Source organism: Epinephelus lanceolatus, chromosome 7, assembly GCF_041903045.1.
Source record: "Epinephelus lanceolatus isolate andai-2023 chromosome 7, ASM4190304v1, whole genome shotgun sequence".
Classification (NCBI taxonomy): Eukaryota; Metazoa; Chordata; class Actinopteri; order Perciformes; family Serranidae; genus Epinephelus; species Epinephelus lanceolatus.
Genome location: NC_135740.1, coordinates 29,882,290 through 29,904,448, shown reverse-complemented (window position 1 = coordinate 29,904,448; position 22,159 = coordinate 29,882,290). Strand labels below are relative to the sequence as shown.

Sequence of the window (22,159 nt, the reverse complement as noted above, 5' to 3'; positions counted from 1 at the left end):
AAGGACAAAAGTTTGTCAACTCAACAAGTCAGTCCATCTTTATGAATAGCAGAAATATCAAAATGTGGATGATAAATATCATAAATGGAGATCCCTGCTCAGCCTCCGACACAGAGACGTAATTGTTAAGTGTTTGTGCTCATTGATGCAAAAAAAAGTTTTTTTCCTCACGATTCCGTTTGAGTGCCGGGCCAGTGTGAACTTTACTAAGAGAGCTTGTAAATTCCTGGTTGAGGTCATTGTTTATGAGAGCTCACAGAGGTTTGGCCCATGTCCTGAGTGTGTTTTTTTCTCTGCTCCCTCTGTCTTTAAAGCTGCGCTGCCTCCGCAGATTTTACCTCTCGGCTAAACCCACCGGACACACACACACACACACACACACACACACACACACACACTGCTGCTGGTGAGAGTGAAAGACGCTCATCTGTTCGCTTTGCAGAGGTGAGTCCAAAAACCACAGCTGTGTTTCACTCAGATTATCTATCAGGTAGCTGCTCAGCTCACCTCAGGTGTCATTAAACAGGTAGACAGAGCGGGTTTATCTTAACACGGTTGTTTGGTCTATTTACGCACAGTTATGTTAAATGCGTAATTGCTGCTTTTATCTTATCGGGTGGAGTTTTCTGTCAGGTTCATCCTCAGAGACACACACGCGGTGCTGACTGAACAAATACTAAAATGTGGGCAAATTTCTTCTAGTCCACTTGACCGTTTTGGGCATGGTGGTGTTGCGCTGCGCAACAGGTGATGCGCTTTATTTGGCACCGCATCTCCATATTTCCTCCCTATGTGTTAAAGTTCATATTTTATAAGCAAATAAACTTCTGAGCTTTTTATTTCCAGGAATAAACAATGTTGTTAGTGGGAAGTACATTTACTCAACTACTGCACTTGAGTGCAATTTTGAGGTACTTGCTTGAGTATACAATTTTGATCCTACTTTATACTTCTACTTCAGGACATGCCATTGTACTTTCTTCTCTATTAACTTTAATTTTAAATTGTTAGACACTTTCACGTTAAGATTTTACAAACAAAACTATGATTACTTTATAAAATATAAACCACTGTTACAACTAAAACCACACAAAAGTATATAAAACAGCTCAAATTAGCGTCTAACCCACGAAGCTACACCATTAATGTGATATTTACATGTTAATGCATAAATAATTATGATCTTACAATATAGATATATTAATATAAGTTTTGAAAGTTTGACTTACACTTGTGGTTAAGTATTTTCATAGTGTGGTATTTCTGCTTAAGTGAAGGATCTGAATACTTCTTCCATCACTCATTATGACCCAAGAGCACAAAAACAAAATCACTGTCAAGTATATACTGTATATAAGTGTATATAACTACAGGAGACATCTTATCATACTACAGTATGTGATATAACCCAGTGCAGTGGCTTTGCAATAAATATATCCACCAATAAAACCTTTAAAAGGTGTTGATGTAACTCTGAGGTCATCTTCGAGGACATCATTAGTAAATCATTGTGTTGAACTGTGCTATAATGTTAACTGTACCTAATATTTTGACAACCCCTCCCTCATACACGCTCTAATGAATGTATATAGCCCATACAATGTAATGCATTCCAGTACAAGCACTCACTAATAGCTGCAGGAGTTCTGCATCAGAGTGTTAGCTGTTTAGCTTGTACATCAGATGGTGTGTTGTGATGTTATTATTATACAGCTGGCATCAGAGCCCAGAGGAGCCATGTGTGGCTTGAAACTGTTAAAACATACATCAGCTTACTGTATCCTCCCTCCTGGTTTGGGCAGCTGCCAAACCAAATGCACGATGTCATTAAAGAGACCTGGAGATTACGGTCCTCTCTCTGGCACACTGGACCTCCCTGTGGCTGCAGTGTGACGTCACCATCTTTCAAAAGCGATAAAAACTTTGTACTTCACAGGGTAATAAATTAACCCACTTTCAAGTTGAAGAGACTGCTCTGTTTTTAGGGCTTTTTTTTTGGGTGGTTGCAGCATAAATCAATTTTAAGACTATCATATGTATCTTTAAAGTCTTTTTATTTTTAATATTTGATGTAAAATCAACACAAAGACAGTGTGAAAATCCAGCAGCGCAGTTATAGATTATTCATTCATAAAGCCTGGTATATGGTGTATAATTTATACCAGTCTTCTATGAAGCTGTTGAATGTCAGTGCCTGTGAGGTCTCCTCTCTCTCCACTAAGGAGACGGGGAGCTTGGCGCCTGCAGTTTATTCAGGCAGAGAAATGGTTTTGTTGAGAGGACAGTTTCATCACGTCTTTTATTCTCACAAATGGAGCAGAAAGACAGAGGGAGAGGGTGTGTCTGAGTGTAGATGACCGAGTTGATGAAACACATGAAACGGCGCTCTCACCAGCACGGCGCTCTACTCCTAAATAGGCAATGCTGCTTGTTTCTCTGTGTGGGCTGAGCATGCTGAGTGGAGGCAGTGCTCCCCCTGCTTGCCTTGCACTGCTGTCCCTTTCCCTTTTCCCCTCTTCAGCTCAGAGAAAAAGCCTCAGCTGAACTGCACGCAATTATTTTGTGAATAAAAGAGGAAGAGAGTGGGACAGAAATGAGGAGAGAGCAAGAGCCTGAAGTGCTTCAATAAGAGGGAATGAAAGAGACCAAGAGGGCTGGATGCCTCATGTAAGATTCTTAGTAGAGAAGAAGTCAGTGTGTTCAGGATTTCATGCCGTGGTGGAAGAATACTCAGATCCTTCACTGTCAGGAGTTAAAGTGTCAATAACACGGTGCAAGTTTACGATGTTACTGTAGTCCTGCACTCAAAACCGAACCTTCATCACTGAAGTTAATGTACAAAAGTGTTAGTATGAATGTATTTAAAGCGTCAAAACAAGAAGAGAAGTATGCTGGATATTTAATCTGCAACTCTATCTCTCAAAGGCATGGCATGCAAGGCTATAATGGACTTGGGGATCTCAAAAGACCAATTCATAATCTAGGGCATAAGAGTACACAGTGTTGAACATTGTAAATGATTTATTTAAGCTGCAAGGCCGATGTGTTCATTCATACGATCAAGTTATTTTGTAAATAATCTTGTAAATGGCCTTTATCGTGTAAGGAGTCTGAGGTTTCCAGGTTTTTCTCTATGTTTTTTGTGTTCCCTTGTTCTTTCATTTGTGGGATATGTGATATATATGAGGCACAGGCTGTTGTCAGTTATTGAAAAAAAACACACCCACACCTGTGCACACCTGTGAAATGGGTGGAGCAATTTCTATTTAAGATCAATGTTCCGAAATGTTAGTGTTACCAATACATTGTGAAGCTGAGCAAGAGCAGTGTGAGATTTTCTGTTCAAAGACTTAAGTGTCAAAAGAAAAAGTACCCTTTATACAAAATGGCCGCACTTTATTTGAAAGTTGTTTTTTTTTCGAGATTATGTTTTTGGTGTTCTTGCCTTTATAAGACAGGACAGATCCAGGGTGAAAGAGCGGGGGTACGACATGTAGCAAAGGGCCATAGGTTGGAATTGAACCCCACAAGGACAAAGCCTTTGTACGTGGGGCAACTCTTTGCTAGGTCAGCTAGTGGGCGCCCCTGTTTACAGTTTTATCACCAGCATTTTAATGTGTAGTTGATTAAGTTGGAGCTGGAGAGTAACTAGTATTTCCCCATGTTTTGTGTCTAAGTGATAATGGGAACAATTTTGGATATGATCCAGTATTGAGCGAGACTGGCTGCAATGTAATCCCTGTGGGCAACTGAGCACTGTCAATTTACGTCCCGTAAAAGTGTTTGTTTTTGTATTTGCAGACTCAGATTGTTAATATAACTGTCTGACAACTAACTGAAAGGATCCTTACAGAGGGCGACCATTTTGTTAAAGATAATTTTTGTTTAACTAGGAAACAGCCCCAAAATCGCAAAGCCAAACCCACCAGACTATCAGTAATGTTAGTGTATATAAAGCCGACATGTTTTCACATCTAACTGAGGGAATGACGGATTTATTTCACCAAACTAAAGTTAGTGATTGTTGGAACAGTGGAAAGATGAACCTGGACGGCTTTTGTGTCTTTTTTATGTCATGACCTGGCTCCAAAGCCATGACAAAGAAGAGGGAGATGTGTTTAGAGGGCAAAATAATGAATAATTTATTTACACAGAAAGAATATTTTTAAATGCAGGAAACAAACTAAAAAATAAACAAAAGTAACGATGGCATGTGATTATCAGTAGGTGAAAGCATGTGTCTGCATGAATGCTGCGTGTAGTGTGGGATACTGGAAGTGTGAAAGTAGCAAATAATGTGTTGAGGGATGAAAGGGTCTCAGTCACAGTCACAGGGTTTGACAATCATTCTGCCCACCAGGTAGACTACCTGTTGCATTAAAGAAACAGAACACAATAAATAAACAACTCATCGTCACATTTAGGATGAGAAAATGACTTTCTTTTTAAAGTTGAGTCTGGTTTGTCGATAACAACTTCAGGGCTGTTTCTGGTTAAACCAAAAGGATCTTTCTCTGTTCACTCTTTCAAAAATTGCCGTTGCGATTCGTCACTTCGACACAAAAATGCAGGAAAACAGAGTCCAAGTTGAAAATTACCTAAGTTAACCTACAAGTCCATTACTAATCATCTTTCAGACTGATCATATGTTTTGCATATTAAGTAATCTGGTAGCCAGTAACTGTATCGGAGTACAATGTCTCCCTATGAAATATGAAGTTAATTTCAGAGCTTCAGTAAATGTACTTTGGTACTTTCCACCATGTGTGCTTACTGTATGTAAGCTTATATAAATATAACTTGGTGTCACAGAAACTGACATGCACTTTCCATGAAGAACGTATCTTTTACAATGTTTTATTCTCACTGAAATACTGAAACTGTGGTAAAACAAACATCTACTTCTTCCCTGAGAAAATACTGCTCCACACATCAGCCAGAGGTGCCGACCTTTTCTGTGTTTAGAGGCTTGAATCATGTGAGAGCTGAAGTGTTCGCTGGCTTACAGTGAAGGCTTTATCTGAAAGCGTTTGTGTGTACGTGTGTGTTTTGGAGTGTGTTAGCAACATGCCAAGCCGTATCTGTTGGACGGGAGTGTGACTGTGTTGATTGAGCTCCCCTCGTGGCCTTTTGTCTACACATATTTGACCTCGATGTGTCTGGGTCTCGCAGCCACACCCTAATTTCTTCAGTCACTGGCTGACCTTTTGTCCCTGCTGTAATACAGCTCTGTGTGTGTGGACTAATAAGAGCGTGTGTCTCGTCGCTGTGTTTTGTTTGTGTGTGTGTGTGTGTGTGTGTGTGCATGGTGAGTCACCTTGCTCCTGACAGAGATAGTGTGGCTCAGTCTGTCTGCCCACTAACCAGATTTGGAGGGTGACTGAGACACATGGATGGATGTCCAGGGCGAGAGGTCATGTTGAGAGATGAGCTCTCAGACACATAGACAAGGCTTTTGTTGCCGTTGGTAACAGTGAAGAGAGTGTGGGCGTTTGTTCCAGTCACAATGAGCGATTTGCTCTCATTTATTCAGGAAGGTCGAGCCATGTTTCCTGTTTTTCCTCTAGTATACCACTTAGAGTCGAGAGGTGATGGGCTCAGAGCCAAGAGGCAACATCTACCGGAAAAAAAAAAATCATGCTGTGCATTGCATGTCATGGTAGTACGTGAAAGTTTGACCTAATGTTTTCATTTATGGCAGCCATTTTAAAGGCTTCATGTCAAATTAGACACATCACCAGCTTCCTACTCAACCAGGATTCTTCTCTTCGGAAAAAATGTATTTATAGGTTTGTTTATTGTTCCAGATGATCAGGAGTTATTTCTGCTCCATTAAAGCGGGGCTTTGGAGGTGACAGGTGGGGAGATGGGCACTGCATTCCAGCTGTATTGTCTGCCAGGACCGCAGTCGCTGGGTAGAGTTAACGCCAGATCACCAGATCACCAGATCACCTGATGAACCTGTGAATCTGCAGCAGACTGTGTGAAACCAGATGCACTTTTCAGAAACTCAAAACAGGAAGATAATGAATAAACAAACAGGCCCCGCAGCTTTAAAAGCTCATTTAGCAACTTGTATTTAAAGTTGCAAAAGACAGTCTGACAAACATATAATAAATATCTTTTCAAGTGAACATTTTTTCACTTTGCTGATGACAGTGTGTTTCTTGACTTAATAATTCCATCATTGGACTTTTGGGTGGCGTTTATGTCAAATAATAAAACAGGAAATATGTTTTTTAACCCAACTGCCAGAATAAATTTTGGCATTGTTTTGGCATTTCTGCAAACCCTGGATTTATCTCATTTACATATTTCTTAGGCCAGCGGTTCCCAACTGGTCCAATAATGGGGTCCAGATTGCTCCTTAGTCATTAGTTCAAGGTCCACAAAGTTTAATATATTCAACGTCACATTTGCGTTTGGCCACAAAGTCGAGCTAGTTTGCTGTCTCTGTTAAGTAGCTATCTATTATTTACTCACTCTACAACAGAAATTTCCGCTTCAAAATAAAAGCTTGAGCCAGAAATTCACTGTACTTCAAAAATAAAGTGTGTTTTTACAAACTTGACATGTTCGTGAGTCACTTGCGGTCCATTCAGCATGGAGGCGCGACCAACTTTTGGACTGTGACCCACCAGTTGGGAACCACTGACACAGGCTATGTAGCAGATGTGTTGAAATTTTACATTTGTTTACACCTCAATTTTCAATTTTATGTTGTGACAACACTGTTGGTAATGTGTGAGTAGGTTCAGGCACAAAAAACACTTGGTTAGGGTTAGAAAAACTAAATGTTTTGGCTCAAAATATCCGATTTGGTCGCTGCAAAAATGAACGGAAATTTCCAGAATTCTCTTTAAAAAATACCGACTTATGTTGCTGCAAACATGGCTGGAAGTGTTTGGACCTGCTGTTAAAGAACACTTGCCTTTGGTGGTCTTCAACAGTGGTCTGCTGCTGTCTGCTGCTTGGCGGCCATCTTGCCCAGGTGTCACGCCATACACTATCCCCTCCTATTCCTGATGAGAAACTCTGCTCAAATACATGTGATCTGAAGGACATTATTAGATAATAAAATAGTAACTGAATGCAGCATGAGAAACTTTGACCAACACAGATGGATTTTGCTGTTATTCATATTTGAGAAAACAAACTACTATGACTACCACTAAAATTACAGATTTCTCAATTTTGATATTTGATATAATTTATTACAGTAATGTGTGCCACCTCACACCTCAGAAAACATCTGATATTTGGATAACACAAATTACATGCTTGATAACCCAGCATAGACCTTTTACATACGTACAGTTTATAGAACACCAAAATTCCTGGAAGTGTCTCTCAGACCGTAAAATTGTGTTGGGAACTAGTTTGTTTTTCTTGTTTTAGTATTTTTTTTTTTAGTTTGCTGAGAGGTATTTGTTGTCATAAACTTATGATATATATACTCTGCACATTCAAAAACTTTCAACACCCTCCCTTTGCTCAGACGATGCTAATGCTAATGCTAATGCTAATGGTTCTTCCATCAGTTCCAGCAGTACTTTGCTAACTAAAGGACGTAGAATTGCTTACTCTGCATTATGCACTGTATATTTATCTTCTGAATGCTCCTGCCCAATAAAATTGGACTTCTGAGATATTTGTAAGATACACGCTCAATTATTCCTAATTATCCTCATCATCATTTTTCTGTTCAACAGTCACCATCATCACCATCATTATTCCACTTGCTCCACCTCTAATTGTCAAAATCGTCATTAATTCAACACTGTGAGTGATGGAAGTAGAGAGAAATGCATCTTGGCATGATGGAGAGATGTGAAATGAAGGGAGACAAAGTGTCTGATCAGAGATTAAAACATTTAAAAGAAGAACGATCTGAATGTTAACATGAGTGTAACAGAAAAGAGGAGGAAGAACAGATGTCCTGTTGTAACGCAGAGTGGACTAGGGAGGTTTTTGAAGGCCGGGAGTCATGGCGCCTTCCTGCTCATTAATTAGTCTTTGTGAGTTTAGGGTAATTGTGTGACAGATTAGAAAAGGACAAACTCGATGCTATGTTCCATGGTAATGGACCAAATCAAATCTGTAATTACAACCAGATGCCCTTTATACGACTGAGCACACAAACACACACACAGGCTAACTGCATTGATTTGTTTTATGTCTGACATATGAAGACGCTTATTTAATATAGTTAAGGGATGAGTTTTTAAAAGGAAAATATTACGGTTCCTGACTGAGGTCTGGGTATATATCATGAGTCTAACTAATTTATGTCCTGTCTCCTGAGGCTTCCAGTCTCCTCTAATTCCCGTTATGATCATATATTTCTTTATTTAAGCTCGTCTGACTCTAAAGGCCCAAACCAATCAGAGTAAAGTGCCATCTGTGGAGCATTTACTCCACTGTAGAGTAGATGATGATCATGATGGGTTTGATCTTGATTGTTATTTGGCAGTAATAGAATGTAATATTTAACTGCATTTAAAGCAGCTATAATCAGTATGTGTATAATAACGATGGATGGATGGATGGCTTAGATGACTACATGTAATGTGAAACGTGTTGATAGCAGTGACGAACCCACAGATCATCTGACTGTGCTATTCCCTGCAGCTCTGCAGAACTTTTAAGCTTCTTTCAGCTCACTGTTTCGGTTTTTCCAGCCCACAGCTTTACTCTTTAGGTTCACTCTCATGCCTCATGCTTGTTTTTTAGTAAGACAGACTCAGTTAGTGACCAGCTGGTGAACCTAGTGGAGCATTTAGCAACTAAAGAGCCAAATATTTCAAGAGTTTGTAGAGACCAAGGAACAACCTCAGCAACTGCAGTTCCTTGAATAACCACTTAAGGCTGGCTCCCTGAGTGAGTCAGTCCCTATAGACCCTCATGTTAGAATGCCCAACTTTACAGGACAAATAAATATGTTAACAGCCTGGTTCAAACAATGGGTTGGGTCTCTAGAGCTAAGTCCCCTGTATATGACAACTGTATTTGGGATGAACTAAGTTAACATTTTGATAAGACTTGAAGTTATACATAATTAAGGGCGTGGCTGCTTTCGGGTGCCATCTGTTGGCAAGTTGCCCCAACAGCGACAACAATGGTTAAGTAACCTCTTTAACCAGCTTTGATGTAACCATGGCGTAACCCCAGATTCACAGAGTGTAGACGAAGCCGTAGCTGTCACTTCTTCAGAGCGTTGTCAGGTCAAGAAAGCTAATTGTAATGATTAGGGCAGCTAAAAAAGACTTGATCAGTGTGTTATTGTGCCAAAAGACCTTTTAAGGAGTCGGATGTTCAGTTTTTTCCAGTAAGCACATTGTGCTTTAATGGGTTTAAGCCTGTTTTTTTACCAGCAAAAGTTTGCGTTAGTGCTAGCGTTAGGGTTAGTTCCGCCTTCTCATCCAAATTAGGTTACATCTGTCTCCTAAAATTCACGATGAAAACAGCCAAAATTAAGGCTTCAAAGCAGGAGTTCATAAACCAGTGGGTGAAGTTTCAGTGGCTACGTCAATTATTTTTGAAGTCTATGGTAGAGACCAAAAACAGAGCTTAACGGAGAGTAGGTATTGGACTTACACTTATCAGATGATCAAAAGCAATATTTTAAATTAATGCTTATATTGCTTTGTATCTGCTAGATGTGTGAATTTGCTATTAAGTTCACCACATCAACTTAGAAGGTGGTAATGAGTCAATGTTCTGTTCACAAGTTGTTTCGGCTGCCCCCAAAGTGGCCATAAAATCTGTTAATGCAGGTCTAATTACATGTATTAAAGAATACCTGAGCTTTTCAGTGGGATTTTAAAGTTCCAAAAAGCTGGTTATTTGTAATTAGCCTGAGTATTTATTATTGACTTTGGAATTTTAAGACTTTTGGCTGAAACTTGTTAATTATAATAACCATAAAATGACAGCTCACCCCCAAATCAAAAATTCACTTTTTCCTCTTAGCTGTAGTGCTATTTATCTAGATTGTTTTGGTGTGTGTCGCAGAGTGTTGGAGATATCAGCTGTAGAGATGTCTGCCTTCTCTCAAATATAATGGAACTAGATGGCACTCAGCTTGTGGTGCTCAAAGTGCCAAAAAGAAACATTTGAAAAACTCAACAGCAATGTCTCTTTGTAGAAATCTTGACCTGAATACTCAAGATAATCCACAGACCTTGTTGTGAGCAGTTTCATGTAGGAACTATTTTCTTTCTACCGAACTACACCCACCAACTGTATCACCATGCAGAAGGACATGTGCATCTACTCACAGCATGAAACGTAAACATAAATGGTGTCTTTCTTGGCTGAGCTGTAACATTAGCTAGCTCAGTGGTGCTGGGTGAGCCAGCAGTAGATGCACTCTTCCTTCTGCATGGTGATACGGTTGGTGGATGTAGTTCGGTAGAAAATAGTTCCTACATGAAACTGCTCACAACAAGGTCTGTGGATTATCTTGAGTAACTGCATCATAATTTCTGCAAAGAGATGTTGCTTGTGAATTTTTTTAATGTATTTTTTTGGCGCTTTGAGCACCACAAGCCGAGTGCCATCTAGTTCCATTATATTTGAGAGAAGAGGAGGCAGACATCTCTACAGCCGATACCTCCAACACTCTGCAGCTCACACCAACACAATCCAGACTGATAAATAGCACTACAGGTAAGAGGAAAAATATGTGTTTCTGACTTTGGGATGAACTGTTCCATTAACATCATTGATAGCTGTTGTCAGTCTGAGTAGATTAAGCACTGATGGATGAGGAAAACATTTCACCGTTGGAGCATTCATTTTAAAGAGAGGAGAGTAATCATGACGCCTTTTTGCTTTTCCATCAGGAATGCACCGGGTGTTTCCTGTAGCTTTAGGATAACCAAGATGAAAATTCATCACTGACAGTAATCCCCCCCCCCCCCCCCCCCTATTTTGAAATACTCTACTCCGGCTCACTTTACAGTTTGGTTGTGAGAATACCACATTATCTTCCTGATTGTGACGTATATGTATACAAACATGCACAGATATGGAGCTACAAGAAGCAATACTTAGATAACACTCCACCACACTTTGTCTCTCCTCAGCTCAGTCAGTAATACCAACTCACTCATCCTGTGAGTCATCCCTTTAAGTTATGATGTTAAGTGATCCGGCATGTCATCTGTACATGTCCTGAGCACTCCAACAAAACATTTTATGTCGGGGCAGTGGGAGTATCTTTTATCCCTGATGGCCATCAGTCAAAAGCTTCTTTTTTTTTACCTTCTGATGTTACAGCAGTGGATTCCAATCTCTATCACCTAATCTATCCCCTCGTACTCTCTCTCATCCGCTCTATTCTCTAATGCATCCCCTAAAAAGGAGTGAAGGGTTAGGAGTGGATTTGGATGTGGGGTTTGGGGTGTGTTTGGGTCACAGATGGGTATATACAGCCCCCCATAACTTGACCAGGCATGTGGTCTCTGTGCTTGACCCTCGGTGGATGCTACTGTCTCCGCCTGTTCTTGTATTGTCTTTATTTTGCTCCTTCCTCTTTCCCTCCTAACTGGAATCATGGCTTTCTACAGACACTCAGGTAAAAACAGAAGAAGGTGTCATACTAGATGCTAATAAGTTACTGAATGTGTTATCAGTTATTAGGTACACACTGTAAAACCTGTCTGCTGTTATCACAGCTCAGGAAGTGCTGAAGTGAATTTGTAAAATGATTTTTAACATGATACGCTTCCCTGTGAGAACATCAACTTTTATGAGTTTAGAAAAGCAGCTTTTCAGCCTTGTGACAATGCATTTAAATGTTTTATCCAGCCTGACAAAGAGGAGAATTTTCTGTGCCCACAAAGGAACACTTAATCCTTCAGTCTATCTGCTTGAGAATAAGTGTTTTCTACTAGAGTGTGGTTCAAGGATTTTTTTATTATTGTCCAAATAGCCAAGGTGGAACTAATTGTAAGACTCCATCTAATGCAAGTTTTATTTTTGTTACTATATTTATTTTGTATTTTCAATTTCATATCGTAAGAGACGCTCCTCGATGTTATGGCCTGCTGTGACCTGTTGCCTTCATGGAAAGTGTTTGTTCAGTGTTTGGGCTGTGTAATAGAGATGTGTTGCAATGTTCCTTATTTTTTGTTTACCAAAGTTGCCAGTAGGCAAAATAATGTCAGTCCCCAGCGAGAGGATTTTGTCTGTCTTTGACACTTGCACTAGTGTGTGTTAAAAAAAAAACGAAAAGAAACGGATCCTGCATTTTGTTTTTCTGCGCTGTTACCGAAAAATTTAGGCGCACCAGTGCAACCAATGCAAAAATTAAATTTAGAAGACTGCCCAATGAAATGTGTAACCATACTGTATGTAAGATATAATCTAGGCTCAAAGGTGAACTCTAAGCTAAATGACCAGCTTTAAGGCCTGAATGTCCAAATCTAAAATCTAAAACTTCTCAGGTCTGGGAGAACTGTTTACTTATTTTTTCATTTAGATTAAACTACATTATGTTTTTCTGGTAAAATGCGTTACGATAAATGCCTGAATTTGAGGAAGTATTTCAGTAGTATTTATTTAAGTAGGGCCTGAAAGTTCATTGAAGCCTTTTTTCCTCATGGGTAGGATGATTGAACCTTTTTCTGCAGTCAAATGAACTTTGGTAGCTACATGATGGTGTTGTGTTGAAGCAGAAATCTTTTAACATGTAGCGCTCTCTTCCTGTTTTCTTGATGCATATCAGAGAAAGGCTACATAACATCCTGCTCCAGGGTTTTCATTGCACTTTATTCTTTTAGTTTTGTTATAACTCAAGATGCAAGACAGCAAGATGAGTGATTATATTTAAATGACCTGATTTTGCATGAGGCCTACTTTCCAGAGAGAACAGTAAGTTAGCTGTTGATTTGGCTGATATGCTGTTGAGGTCTTTCTGCCTTTGATCATCTCATACCGCTCTGACTCACCTCTCAAACTGAGCTCACATTGACCTTTCTTGTGACCCAAAGGGACCTCGGTGGTATACTCCGCTGCCCTCCACAGCTGAGAGTCTGTACATACCATGCCTGTTTGACAGGGGGCAGCTGTCACACTGTCTGTAACAAAAGATTAAAGTTACTGGACTCGTATCAACTGGAACCACAATGGCTGTGCAGTCCCAGTAGTCATCACTCTCCATCCCTCTCCATTTGTCCCCTCTGGAAGGTCAATATGCTTTAAATAGAAAGTCCATATCTAAAATAGACCTCTAGGCTGGCGGGGCTCAGTAATGACACCCAAGCATTGTGTGTGTGTGATTTGACAGTGTTGGACTGGGTGGGTTTTTTCCTGCTTTGGTTCCATAGGAGGTGAGTGTAGGCGGAGCGGGGCGTGTGAGGGCTCAGTCCAGTACTTTATCCCTGAGCACAGCTGCAGATAGAAACTCCTCTCCCATCTAACCATCCACACACACACGCACACCGGGGGCACATACCACGCTCCAGGAGGCTCATGTCTTTAGCACGGTTGTTTACCACATCCCACTTAAATAGCTGTAGTCCCCTTACATAAATATTTTCTTTGTTCCTACGGCTACAAGGACAAAAATGCCATTCCACCCATTGTTTCATCCATTTGTGCTTATTGGATTAAACAGACATATAAATCACTTTTGCTAAAGTTCACACACTCCTCAGCTGCTCTCTCTGTGTGAGAGAGAAAGAGGAGCCTTAAAGTGATGTAGATAAAGCATCCACACACTCCATCCTACGCACAGTTGTTCCAGGAAACTTGTGCTCCCAGTGGACGCTGCCTGTTATGGGAGCGCAGGAATGTTGATGAATGAAGACGCGACTCAGTGTTTACTCTAACAGCCAATAAAATGACCTGACTAAAATGCAGACAAAAGACAAAAGACAGAGAGCGTGGGCTGGACTCACGGGGGGAGGTCTTCAAAATGGAAGGTGAAGGAAATGAGCCAGATGATCTAAAAATATGAGCTAAGCTTTCCAGGGAGAGCTTGATAAAAAGTCCGCAGGCCAGAAAGAACGCAGACAACAAGCAGACATCTGTGGGCTGGCTACTTTTCTAACCTCACTCACACTTCTCTCATCAGTTTGGTATGCTGCTGTTAGAGCTGCATCTCCCTATGTCTCTCTAATGTAAAAAGGAAAACACATAAAAATATACTTAATCCAATTTCTGCCTAGATTTGATTTGGAGATCAGATTTACAGTAACTGCCTTGGGCATGGTTGTGCTGTTCATCAAGCTCTGATCATTAAATGCTGATTTTTGTTCCTCATTTCTTTTGTGCTGCAAAGCACTTTTAATCAACTGTACAGTGTTGTAAGTGCTCTATAAATCAATGCATTTATTGACTTGTGTTGCTCAGAGAGTCATGAGGATGATAGAAAAGGCAACACTGTCCCCATCTGGTGTCTAAAGGAAACACAGTCACGTAGGGAGGATAGTAGCTCTGTAAGTCTGACAGCCTGTTGTGTTTTCCACAGGTCCCAGGAGTTACCTCACCTCCACCATGACTGACCGCTTTGACTGCTACTACTGCCGGGACAACCTGCACGGGAAGAAATATGTGAAGAAGGAGGACAAGCACGTGTGCACCAAGTGCTTTGATAAGATCTGCGCCAACACCTGCGCAGAGTGCAGGCGCCCTATTGGTGCTGACGCCAAGGTGAGGACACAGTTTGTCTGAGTGAAAGAAAATGAATGAATGAGTGAAGGAGGGAGTGACAAAACATCAAACAACAACAACAAAAACAACAAATTATGTTTGACATATGATATTTTATTCACCATTTAAAAAATGCTAAACAGAAAAAAAATAATACAACATACTTAATGTGTACAAACAAAGAGTAAACTGTAATTTCTCAAAGAAAAATGTTTGTTTATCCTGCTTTGTATGGTAGTTAGTATTTTTTCTTTTGTGAAAATACCCATAAATACACGTTCTGAAGATAGGAGATGGAAACATGGACTTTTCCCAAGATAAAAACAACAGCCTTGTTTTAAGTTTTCAGATAATAGGGTTTTAAATTGTTTATTTAGTTTAAGAATCCATAAAGGAATGCTTAACAACACATAATACTTCAGTTTATATGGAAGATTAAAAACCACCATATCTGGAGATGCATAGTTCTCAATGGACAACAATGTCACCTCCCCCCAAAAAACAACTAACCTTAAAATTATTTACCTGGCCTTTTACTGGCAATCATGATATAAGTAGCTCTATATTAATTATTTGACTCTATGGATTTCTACAGATGTCAAGGACTACATTAGAATGAATATTCTGATGTCACATTAAATGCACTAAATTTAAAGGTCTGTAGGATTTAATGGGATCAAGTGGTGAGGTTGCGGACTGCATCCAACTAAAACTTCTCTCATGTGCCAAGCATGTAGGAGAACTACTTTGACTGAACTAAAAACCAAAAAATGTGAATGGCCCTATCTCAAGCCAATGTTTGGTTTGTCCATTTTGGGCCATTGCAAAGCTACATGGCAGTCTCTGTGAAAGAGCAGCCACTCTGCATATAAACAGCTCATTCTAAGGTAATGAAAACACAGGTCTTATTTTAAGGTGATTATACAATAATGAAAATATAGTCATGATAGCATCATAGCATTTCTGCCAGTACATGCCCCTAAATCATAGACCTTTAATTTATGGTCTACTCGTTTGCTTTTTTTCACATTAGTCAGTTTGACTTATGACACTAACAATGGCTCTGTTTTATTTGAATATTCCAGTAACCCATGGCAGTGTGACACTGAGCCAACATTAACAATACCAGAACCCTGACACTGAAGCAGATATATGACATTCAGCCATCATCAGTTTTATTATTTACACCTGCTTTTTGCAACATGTCAAAGTGTCTCATTCACCTTGAATTTTAAGATGTCTTATATGGGTGTTGTATGATCGATAGGATGTATCTATGTGCATCTGTTCGGAGAGCCCTCAGTCTCAAGCTGTTCTACAACTTGTCTGCCATCCAGCAGTGGCGTCTGCAGCCCAGATCCTCTCAGCACTCAGTCACAGGCAGTTGAATGGGTGAAAGGATGTGCGATTCCTACTAATGAGACTTAAATACTTTATTGCATTCCCACCATCTAAGTCCCCTAACTCCTTCATGGCTCACCACGTCCCAGTTCACTTCATCTCCACTTTAACACCTGCCACATGGGCTTGTTCTGTACTCTGGCCATGAGCCTCAGTCCACATGATGAGTAAACAAACTCCACTGTAATGAGGTCTGTATGAGGACTTAGTGAGGGCACCTCTGCTCACCCCAAGCCTCCTCTTTGTGTTCCAGGAGCTGCACCATAAGAACCGCTACTGGCATGAGGACTGTTTCCGCTGTGCCAAGTGCTACAAGCCGCTGGCCAGCGAGCCGTTCAGCGCCAGGGATGATGGCAAGATAATGTGCGGCAAGTGTGGCTCTCGGGAGGATGGCAACCGCTGCCAGGGCTGCTACAAGGTGGTCATGCCAGGTAAGTTTGCAAAATTTTTCTCATTACTGTTTACTAAATCTGATCAAACAAACATGCAGTCCTGAAGCAGATTAATAAGTACAGGATAAACTTAACTTTTTGCTTGGTTAGTCACAAATATTTCATGTTTCACACAAATAAGTAGCATCTGAAAGTTTTTAGGGGCTTTAAAGAAAGAGGTCAATGTTTATTAAATCTATAATGTTTTCCTATTTCTTATTACATCTGCTTTTTTTGTAATACTGTTTTGCTGCACATGACCTCTGTTTCAACCTATCTATGATATTGTTTTGCTTCAAATAAAGCACTGTGTAACTGAATCAAGTGCCCATGAATAGAGGTTATTTATTACCCCTCAACAAGCAATGCTACTGGAGAGCCTAAAGTTTCCAAAATGGGTTACAATTTTCAGATATGTATAAAATAAATTATGCACAACACATGTAGAATATTTCAATTTAATGGAAAGGTTCAGTCATAAAAAGCTGGTTATTTCACTCAGGATAAGCCTCATAAAACTTCAACTACATGACGGTGCAAGCTGATGAAAAATACTGTATATATGATAATGTCAGACAATGTGGAAGAAAGTAATTTCAAAACATTAACACTACATTTTATGTTTGTTTTTTAGGCTCCCAGAACGTGGAGTACAAGCACAAGGTGTGGCACGAGGAATGCTTCACCTGCTTTGAATGCAAGCAGCCGATCCGCACACAAAGCTTCCTGACCAAGGGAGATGACATCTACTGTGCTCCCTGCCATGACAGGAAGTTTGCTAAGAAATGCTTCCACTGCAAGCAGGTACAAACACTGATGGTGTATCATCTACAGCAGGGATTTCAAAGATTTGATGACTGAGTGCCACTTCAGGGAGCCAGCATATGATTGAAGGCAGCACAAGAAAACTCACACATGAAACAAAATATCTTTTCCCACACACTTCCAGATAAATCTGCTAGATGTCTCCCAAAATCACTAACTTCAGCTCACAAGCGTCATCACTGTTGAAAACATAATTCCTGCAACATTGGCAAGGTGCAACCAATGGTGTAATGTAAATGTAAGCTTTTAAAAATGAAAGTATTGAAATGGACCCTAAATGAAAAAATACAATGAATGCATGTCATGTCACATACAGAGGCAATACAGAATATGTCCGAGCGCCACATTTGGCCTGTGAACTAAGTACTGTACTATGACTTTTTTTAGGACATTTAAAAAAAAAAAAAAGGTTCTATCATAATATATTATGTTTGATTTATCTTATGCATTTTTCATGACAAACTTTATAATACCTTTTTAAGGAGACTTTATGACATGTCCAATGACCTTTGTAAGGATGTTTTTTGACACAAGACATATCTTGATGAATGCTTTTAAAGAACATGACATACTATACTATGACTTTTTTTCATGATTTTAGACGACATACTATACTATGACTTTTTTTATGGTTTTGGACAACATACTATACTATGACTTTTTTCAATGATTTTGGACGACATGCTATACAATGACTTTTTTCCATGATTTACGACGACATACTATACTATGACTTTTTTTTTAGGGTTTTAGACGACATGCTATACTATGACTTTTTTATGGTTTTGGACGACATGCTATACTATGACTTTTTTCAATGATTTTGGACGATATGCTATACAATGACTTTTTTCCATGATTTACGACGACATACTATACTATGACCTTTTTTTTAGAGTTTTAGACGACATGCTATACTATGACTTTTTTTCATGATTGTGGACAACATACTATACTATGACTTTTCTCAATGATTTTGTACGACATGCTATACAATGACTTTTTTTTCCATGACTTTGGGCGACATGCTATACTATGACTTTTTTCCATGATTTTGGACAACATGCTATACTATGACTTTTTTTTATGATTTTGGACGACATGCTATACTATGACTTTTTTTCATGATTTTGGACGACATGCTATACTATGACTTTTCTCAATGATTTTGTACGACATGCTATACTACGACTTTTTTTCCCATGACTTTGGATGACATGCTATACTATGACTTTTTTCCATCATTTTGGACAACATGGTATACTATGACTTTTCTCAATGATTTTGTACGACATACTATACTATGACTTTTTTTTCCATGACTTTGGGCGACATGCTATACTATGACTTTTTTTTCCATGACTTTGGATGACATGCTATACTATGACTTTTTTCCATCATTTTGGACAACATGGTATACTATGACTTTTTTCCATGATTTTGGACAACATACTATACTATGACCTTTATTTTTAAATGATTTTGGACGACATGCTATACTATGACTTTTTTTTTATGATTTTGGACGACATACTATTCTTTGAGTTTTTTTCAGGATTTTGGATGACATGCTATACAATGACTTTTTTTTCCATGACTTTGGGCGACATGCTATACTATGACTTTTTTCCATGATTTTGGACGCCATGCTATACTATGACTTTTTTTTTTTTTTATGATTTTGGACGACATACTATACTATGACTTTTTTTCATGATTTTGGACGACATGCTATACTATGACTTTTTTTCAGGATTTTGGACGACATACTATACTATGACTTTTTTTCAGGATTTTGGACGACATGCTATACTATGACTTTTTTCAGTGATTTTGGACGACATGCTATACTATGACTTTTTTTCAGGATTTTGGACGACATGCTATACTATGACTTTTTTCAATGATTTTGGACGACATGCTATACTATGACTTTTTTTCATGATTGTGGACAACATACTATACTATGACTTTTCTCAATGATTTTGTACGACATGCTATACTATGACTTTTTTCAATGATTTTGGACGACATGCTATACTATGACTTTTTTTCAATGATTTTGGACGACATGCTATACTATGACTTTTTTTCATGATTGTGGACAACATACTATACTATGACTTTTTTTTCCATGACTTTGGATGACATGCTATACTATGACTTTTTTCCATCATTTTGGACAACATGTTATACTTTGACTTTTTTCATGATTTTGGATGACATGCTATACTATGACTTTTTTCATGATTTTGGACAACATACAATACTATGAATTTTTTTTAGAGTTTTAGACGACATGCTATACTATGACTTTTTTATGGTTTTGGACGACATGCTATATTATGACTTTTTTTTATGGTTTTGGACGACATGCTATACTATGACTTTTTTCAATGATTTTGGACGACATACTATACTATGACTTTTTTCAATGATTGTGGACAACATACTATACTATGACTTTTTTTCATGATTTTGGATGACATACTATACTATGACTTTTTTTTCCATTACTTTGGACGACATGCTATACTATGACTTTTTTCCATCATTTTGGACAATATGGTATACTATGACTTTTTTCAATGATTTTGTACGACATGCTATACTATGACTGTTTTTCATGATGTTGGACGACATACTATACTATGACCTTTTTTCCATCATTTTGGACAACATGGTATACTATGACTTTTTTCCATGATTTTGGACAACATACTATACTATGACCTTTATTTTTAAATGATTTTGGACGACATGCTATACTATGACTTTTTTTTATGATTTTGGACCACATACTATTCTTTGAGTTTTTTTCAGGATTTTGGACGACATGCTATACAATGACTTTTTTTTCCATGACTTTGGGCGACATGCTATACTATGACTTTTTTCCATCATTTTGGACAACATGGTATACTTTGACTTTTTTCAACGATTTTGTACGACATGCTATACTATGACATCTCTCCATGATTTTGGACGACATACTATATTATGACTTTTTTTCATGATTTTAGACGACATGCTATACAATGACTTTTTTTTCCATGACTTTGGGCGACATGCTATACTATGACTTTTTTCCATCATTTTGGACAACATGGTATACTTTGACTTTTTTCAACGATTTTGTACGACATGCTATACTATGACATCTCTCCATGATTTTGGACGACATACTATACTATGACTTTTTTTCATGATTTTAGACGACATGCTATACAATGACTTTTTTCCATGATTTTGGACGACGTACTATACTATGACTTTTTTTCATGATTTTAGACGACATGCTATACAGTTACTTTTTTCCATGATTTTGGACGACGTACTATACTATGACATTTTTATGACATACTATACTCTAATCATTTTTATGACTGACTTCACTATGATTGTTTTTATGATATGTTTATAACATACTATACCTATGAGTATTTTATGATATTTTCATGACATGCTTTACTATGACCATTTTTGACATTTTCATGGCATACTATACTATGAGTGTTTTATGATATTTTTATGACATACCATACTATGATTAAAAAAAAACTCTGGTGCAGTTAGTTTGCTTCTATGAGAATCTTTAATATTTCAGCCCTGTAGTGTCTGACATCATGATTAGAGTGTCCTTCTGTTGTTCTCAGCCCATCACCTCTGGAGGGATCAGCTACCAGGACCACCCCTGGCACTCTGAGTGTTTTGTGTGCCACACCTGCCGTAAACCTCTGGCGGCAGCTCGCTTCACTTCTCATGAGAACAACGTTTACTGTGTGGATTGCTTCAAGACTGATGTGGCCAAGAAGTGCCATGGATGCAAGAACCCAATCACAGGTCAGGGCAGCACAAAACAGATGCTGATAAGACTTCTGTTGCAAACATTTACCAGGATTTTCTTGAACATATGCAGACTGCATGGTGGGATTAAGGGAAAATCATTTTGTAGTTTCAGACATCAACTGTCTTGCACTGACTGACATTCTGTCGTTGTCTCCACAGGGTTTGGCCATGGCACCAATGTGGTGAACTATGAGGGATTCTCCTGGCATGAGTATTGCTTCAACTGCAAAAAGTGCAGCCTCTCGCTGGCCAACAAGCGCTTTGTCATCAGTGGAGATCACATCTACTGCCCTGACTGCGCTAAGAAAGTGTGAACTGCACGATCAGCTGTGCAGATAGTCGCTGTTTAAAGTGGAATTGCACCAAAACTGACTTTTACTGTTGATTTGTATGAGAATGCACATTTTTGGAGTGAATATCAACCCTCAAAATAACAGAAATGTTATTGTGTTTGAAAAAATGTCAGAATTGTCAATTTTGGTGAAGCTCCTCTTTGAGGTTGACAAGAGCAGAGGTTATATCAACTAAACATGCACTAGCTTGAGTCATTTATCTACATATGCATTAGTGGAACTTGTTTCAAGTGTTGGATACTAACATGGCAAGCAGGATTTCTTTTTTGGGATTGCAATGTGCACTATTAGTCTAATCTAATCCAGGATTCTGTGATGCTTTATAAGACAAAAGCCTTTTCAGTGCCTTACTGGAATCTTTCAGAGAGAATTGTGCTTTTTACATGCATACAGCTGCTCATACATACTGGCTTTGATTAATAATCTGTTATATTCATGTTTGAACGGATTATCAGAATTTAAAAAAAAAAAACTGTTCAGAGTGAATTTAAAGTTAGATTGTTGAGAGTGACGCTGAAATATTAACTGCTCGTGTATTCAAGACTTTGAGTGACGCTAAATGTAAAAAGAATAGAAGGAGAAAGTGATGTAAAGTCTGTTTTCTCTCCACAGCAACAAATTAAAAACATGGCAAAGGAG

At 38.7% G+C, this 22,159-nt stretch overlaps 1 protein-coding gene across 3 annotated transcripts; it reads left to right on the top strand.

Moving 5' to 3' along the window:
• The first annotated feature begins 283 nt into the window (after positions 1 to 283).
• Positions 284 to 22,158, top strand: fhl1a (four and a half LIM domains 1a). 3 transcript variants are annotated; one of them, XM_033633625.2, is made up of 6 exons: positions 284 to 444; positions 14,480 to 14,661; positions 16,316 to 16,493; positions 17,128 to 17,297; positions 20,975 to 21,161; positions 21,327 to 22,158. In XM_033633625.2, exons 2-6 carry the CDS (start codon positions 14,506 to 14,508, stop codon positions 21,479 to 21,481), a joined length of 846 nt encoding a protein of 281 aa, XP_033489516.1. In that variant the 5' UTR covers positions 284 to 444; positions 14,480 to 14,505; the 3' UTR covers positions 21,482 to 22,158. The 3 variants fall into 3 exon arrangements, with proteins under 3 accessions (XP_033489516.1, XP_078025547.1, XP_033489515.1); XM_078169421.1 differs by lacking the exon at positions 284 to 444 and adding an exon at positions 2,645 to 2,667; XM_033633624.2 differs by lacking the exon at positions 284 to 444 and adding an exon at positions 11,427 to 11,581.
• The last annotated feature ends 1 nt before the right edge of the window (position 22,159 follows it).

Excerpts from the sequence above, each read along its gene's own strand:
- fhl1a (XM_033633624.2), top strand. The coding sequence starts at position 11,560 with ATGGCTTTCTACAGACACTCAG. Across the intron at positions 16,494-17,127 it reads CTACAAGGTGGTCATGCCAG|GCTCCCAGAACGTGGAGTAC; the intron begins GTAAGTTTGCAA and ends TTTGTTTTTTAG. Across the intron at positions 17,298-20,974 it reads AATGCTTCCACTGCAAGCAG|CCCATCACCTCTGGAGGGAT; the intron begins GTACAAACACTG and ends TGTTGTTCTCAG.